Source organism: Acanthisitta chloris, unplaced genomic scaffold, assembly GCF_000695815.1.
Source record: "Acanthisitta chloris isolate BGI_N310 unplaced genomic scaffold, ASM69581v1 scaffold26065, whole genome shotgun sequence".
NCBI lineage: Eukaryota > Metazoa > Chordata > Aves > Passeriformes > Acanthisittidae > Acanthisitta > Acanthisitta chloris.
Window position 1 is genome coordinate 1 of NW_008672509.1, and position 5589 is coordinate 5589.

General features: G+C 38.6%; 1 protein-coding gene across 1 annotated transcript in view; it reads left to right on the forward strand.

Moving 5' to 3' along the window:
• Positions 1-890: 890 nt before the first annotated feature.
• Positions 891-5589, forward strand: part of BBS7 (Bardet-Biedl syndrome 7) — a gene marked incomplete at its 5' end in the record, with an annotated part of 12998 nt that continues 8299 nt past the window's right edge. Inside the window, 6 exons of the mRNA XM_009074560.1 lie at positions 891-953; positions 1605-1780; positions 2372-2558; positions 3221-3293; positions 4208-4324; positions 5017-5147. Coding sequence (XP_009072808.1) covers positions 891-953; positions 1605-1780; positions 2372-2558; positions 3221-3293; positions 4208-4324; positions 5017-5147 — 747 coding nt within the window. The remainder of the gene's footprint in view (positions 954-1604; positions 1781-2371; positions 2559-3220; positions 3294-4207; positions 4325-5016; positions 5148-5589) is intronic.

Genomic DNA, 5589 nt, shown 5'->3' on the forward strand with positions numbered 1-5589 from the left:
CGTTTCCTGAGTTGGCTTACGTAGAAGGTCATAGGGAAAGGCTGTGGAGCTGTGTTTCTGGATTGAAAAAAAAGGAATTCCGGCAAGGAATTTTCAAAACTTAAGGCATTGCTGAAACCTCAAGGGAGTTCCTCCATATGTCTCAATTTCTGTTTTAATAACACATACTACAGCAGATTCTCTACTGCTCTCCTTTGCTGACACTTAGTATGGATGAAACATTTCTTCTGTCTCCTTAATATAAGTTTTCCTTAAGCTTCCTTATAAGTTTTCCTATAAGTTCAAGCTAAGTGAACCTAGTCAGGAAAACACAATGCAAATAACAGTGCATTTCTTGTTTTAATAATAAATTCTCAGTCTGAAAATACATCTCTTCCCAAATATGCCTTCAACTCGTGCTTTTTGGTGTTTACAAGTAGAAGCAGGAAAAGGAATGTAAATGCTTTTACTTGAGCTGCTGTTCTTAGGCTTCAGTGTTCACAGCCAGGTTGGATAAAGCCTTGAGCAACCTGCTCTGGTGGGAGGTGTCCCTGCCCAGGGCAGTGGCTTGGGACTAGATGATCTCTATTCCAACCCCTAAAATTCTATGGTTCTATGTTAGGAAGAAATTCTTCCCTGTGAGGGTGGTGAGACACTGGCACAGGTTGCCCAGAGAAGCTGTGGATTTCCCATCCTTGGAAGTGTTCAGGTCCTGTTTGGATAAGGCTCTGAGCAACATGTTGTAGTGGGAGGTGTTGTCGCCCATGGCAGGGAGTTGGAACTAGATGATCTTTAAGGTCCCTTCCAACCCAAACCATTTGGTGGTTCTATGACTCTGTGAATGTAGGAAAGGCATTATTTATAAAGTAGTTACGTGTAACAAAAAATAACAATGTGTTATGCTTTTGAAGGTGGTTGTCGGAGATCAGGACGGGGTTGTTACCTGTTTTGGCATAAAGAAAGGGGAAGCTGTGGTGAGTGTAAATGTTCCATGTTAAATTGTATTTTTGAAGTACTCTTCCTAGTAAACCTTCAAAGTCCATTTTTATTGACCTAGCAAACAAGATACCTGTGGAGGGTCCCTGGGTAGAGCTGTGGGCTGATACCTGACTGTGATGAGGGATTTTTACAAACTGATTTTGCTCCTTATGAGCCTTGATTTATGCCCAACTTAATAAAATATATTATTCTGTTTTATGGGTTTTATTTTCCCCTTTAGGAAGTTCATGGTTAGCTCATGAGGATTCTATAGCAATGCAAATAAATCTGTGTAGTCTTCTGGAATAAGAATGCAACAAGTAAGAGGGAGGGAGTGTGTGTGTTATTCTTTAAAGACCCACAAACAAGAACCAGCTAACAGCAGAGCTGAATTTTTCATGTGGATTAATAACACTCAAGTAACAGAATCTTAATTTATTACATTTTAAAGCCATTTATACTTATTGACTTATAAAATGCTTGATAGCTCTGTGATTCTGAAGATGAATATAGGGTGGTTTTGTATGTATATAACCTACAATATCTTAGTTTTGCCAGAAATTGTACAGCAAATTTATTGTCCTTTATGTTAAAAGATTAACATAAATATGATATTATGATGATGAAATTTGCCCTTCTGTTTCCAGCCGGTGTTCAAGACACTGCCAGGCCAAAAAATCTCAAGATTGGAGTTGGGAGGAGCTCTAAATACACCACAAGAGAAAATTTTTGTGGCTATAGGATCTGAAGTTAGAGGTTTCACAAAAAAAGGGAAGCAGTTTCTGTCCTTTGAAACTAACCTGACGGAAAGCATCAAAGCTATGTATGTATGACATTTTGCAGCTTGCAGATTGTAGGAGATTGTTAGTTTATGATTTGATGAAACAATTTTCACCACGTTGTGTGCTTGTAGGTGAGACTGAGTGCCACTCCAGCTTCAGCTTGTGCTGTGACCTGTAGGAAGGAATTGAGAATACACAGTAAAGTTTGGGAAGTGTGTTGGGAATTGGGAGAGGTCTGGAGACACTCAACAGCAGTGCAAAATCTAAGTGAGCAGAGCTGGGGTTATTGCCACAGTGTGTCATGTCCTTATATTCCTCCTGTAGCAGAACAGGAACAAAGTCAGTGGTTTTCTTGCTGTACCATGTTGCAAGATGCTGCCATAGATAAAACAGCTGGGGAAGAATTCATATAATGAAAATACATTAGAATGTACATAAAGCCAAAATAGGAAATCTGAAAGCTATAGAAATCATGTGGTTTTAACACTTATGAGGAAGTTTTAAAGGTGGAACAGCATGCAGGGCCCAGTAATGCCTTGAATCTGCAGGCATTAGTGCATGCATATAATATGGCTGAAAGACTCACTGCAGCTATATTGGGAAAACTAAAGGAAGTGTTTTCTTTTCCTCAGGCATATTTCAGGAGCAGATCTTTTCCTCTGTGCAAGCTACGTCTACAACCATTACTGCGACTGCAAGGACCAGCACTACTTCCTATCAGGAGATAAAATCAATGATGTTCTCTGCCTTCCTGTAGAAAAAGTGAATTGCATTACACCAGTGCTTGCATGTCAGGATAGAGTCCTCAGGGTCTTACAGGTTAAAGCACTTGTTTGTTTGTGTTTTTTGTATTGGTGCTGTAAAATTGGAATAATTATTAGGGGAGTCAGCATATCAGCATGGCTTAGACATCATATGGCTAAGTGTATTGTGTCTCACTTGGGAGTGTTGCTGTCTGTAATGATCCTTTTTGATAAAGGAAAATCATGACTATAAACTTGCTACATTAGGATTAATCAAACCATGGTAAATAGGCTTTGGAATTCATAGGTGGAAGTAGGTAACAAATTGATCCCTTTTAACTAAAAGTGCTCACATACACATTTGATTTCCTTAGGTTATCACTTTGGAAATTCTTGCTCTCACAAATTACTGTTGTGGCAAATCTGAGTGATACTAGGTTTAATAAATTTATTTGCCACACAAATTCATAGATTAATTATAACAGCAACACATTTCAAGAGTCCTGTCTTTTATTTCTGTAAACTTCACCCTGTTTTGGTTTACCGATGGTTCACCCATAGCTGTTGGCAGTTTCTATAAGTGAAACTTCTTTGTTACTATGATCCATAATAATTTTGTCCTTGTGAGGGTTTGGTTTGGTTTGTGATCGGTGTTTTGGGCCTGTGCTTAGTTTTGGTTGTGGGTTTTGTTTGAGGATTTTTTATAAAATAATTCAAAATACTTCTCTTTGTCTTTAGGGATCTGATTTACTGTATGAAGTAGAAGTTCCTGGACCACCTACTGTTCTTGCTCTGAGCAATGGAAATGGAGGTAAGAATATTTTGAATACACACATAACTAAATAATGTTATTTTCCTATATTTTTAAGATTTTATTGCTAATATTTGTAAGTTATTTCATCTTGAGTTTTAAGCTGATGGAAAAAATGAGGCAGCAAACTATGTGAAGTCATTTCTTACATACAAGGAAATAACAGGCACAAATGCGTAACTGTTTTAGGCAGTTTTAAATTATATTCACATTTAATTGAAAGTCCCTTACAAGAGCAGTGAGATATAAGCTGATCTCATTGTGGAAAAACTGGACATTAAGAGCCTTGCCAAAGTTTTGGGGTTGAGTTTCTCTTACACATGTGTTTCTATAACTGGAATCCATGGATAGATGAGAATTTTGAGTAGACCTAACATAAACTAAGACTGGAAGGATCAAGCTTAAAATAGCTTCATCATCCTTCTAATCTGTTCTAACCTAATCTGTTCCAACTTAATAGAAATCACTTTAGTGTGTTAATCTGGTGCTTAATTTAGTTCCAGTTAGGTTATGTGACAGCAACATTCCAGGCTGGTTTGGAAGAGTAGGTCTTAATTGCTCAAGTTTTGGCACAACATTCACCATTGGATCTGACTTCTGAATGGATCTGTCTTCTGTAAAGGCAACTGAATAGCCAACCTCTGCTGCAATTTAAAGTACTGGATTCTGAATGGTTTTCAGGCAGAACTCCAGTGCAGCAAGACATTCAAACACAGAACAGTGACAGCCATGAAGGAATGATCAGAATTGGTGCAGTTTTCATGTGTTTGGTTTTGCTTTTGAAGCCTGACATTTCTACAACACAACACTGATTTAGCATTATCTTTTCCCTTGGGCTGTACAGTGTAACTGCACAGCATTTTAAAATCTGTATACTTGATTTTATCCATTCTAAACTCAGTTTGTGTGTTTAGGTGATTCTGGGGAAGAAATTGTGTATGGAACTTCTGATGGTAAACTGGGTCTTACCCAGATCACTGGTTCCACGCCTGTACACAAGTGGGAAATTGCAAATGAGAAGAAGAGAGGAGGTATGTGTCTCAGTTCCTCACTCTTTAGCTTTCCAGCCTATCTGAGGCTTTACTGCAAGTATAATAATCAAGCTATCTTGTTCATAGATACTCTGGAGACATGTTATGATTATGTCAGTATGCAGTGTTAACATGACTGAGGTCAGTTCTTTTTCCTGCTTCCAGACCCTAACTCTCTGTGCTGTCCAGAGATGAGGAGTTGTCATAGGCTGCTTCCACATGTGCCAGTAGTGAGTTTGTCTATTAACTTGTCTAATAGCAGCACCTAGTCCAGGTGTGGCACAAATCAGAACCCTCTTCCCGTCACCTTAGCCAGAATTCCTAGTTCCATTGACCAATTGCTTTAAGTTAGTTTAGGAAACAAGGAATGCTTTGCTTCTTCAGCTGGCACAGTCAGAGTAGTGTGATCAGACAAATACTTCATCTGGGGAAATGTTCAATGAGAGAGGGTTAGACTCCTCAGAAGTGAGTGATCTGAACATCAGAATGGGTATCAGATCAGAGGTTTAGATTTAGAGTTCATTGCTGTAAAACCCACTGTACAACCTTGAACCGGAGGCACAGCCAGAAATAGCACTCCTTACACCTTAAGAGCTGAGCAAGAGTCTCTTTCCATGTAACTGAGTGTGGCCTGTGTACTGCTGTGTCATAAACAAAGGTTAAGCAAATGGCTTTGTTTTCTTCTTCATCAGGTATCTTATGTCTTGATAGTTTTGACATTCTGGGAGATGGAGTTAAGGAATTACTTGTTGGACGAGATGATGGAATGATAGAAGTCTATGCCTTTGAGACTGCAGATGATCCTGTCCTTCGATATGATTATGTAAGCTCACACTCATCGTCATCTTCTTTGCTGGGAAAGAAATTAATTCAAAGAATTCATTTCAAAACTTACAAGATCTTTGCTCCTAAAATGTGGTTTAGTTTTAATTTGAAGAGCTTTGCAATGTTGACAATATGAACTTGAAAGCTACATTCTAATATTTAAGAACCAGAAAGTGAAACAGTTCTGACTTCAGCACAGACCAAAATAGTGTAGGGAGGGTATGTTAAAGTCTTGGCTCTATTAGCTACTGGGTGAAACCTAATACAGTGCTTTTTCTCTCAGTGAAAAACCAACCCCGCGTGGTGTTACAGTCTGTGATTTACATGCACAGTATCACAGCTGTCAGGACTTCACTGAGCGTAATTACTTTGGTTATCCATTGTTTAAAACAGTAGATTGGATCCCTAGTGATTATTTCAGCCTTGAGTTAGATGGCTAA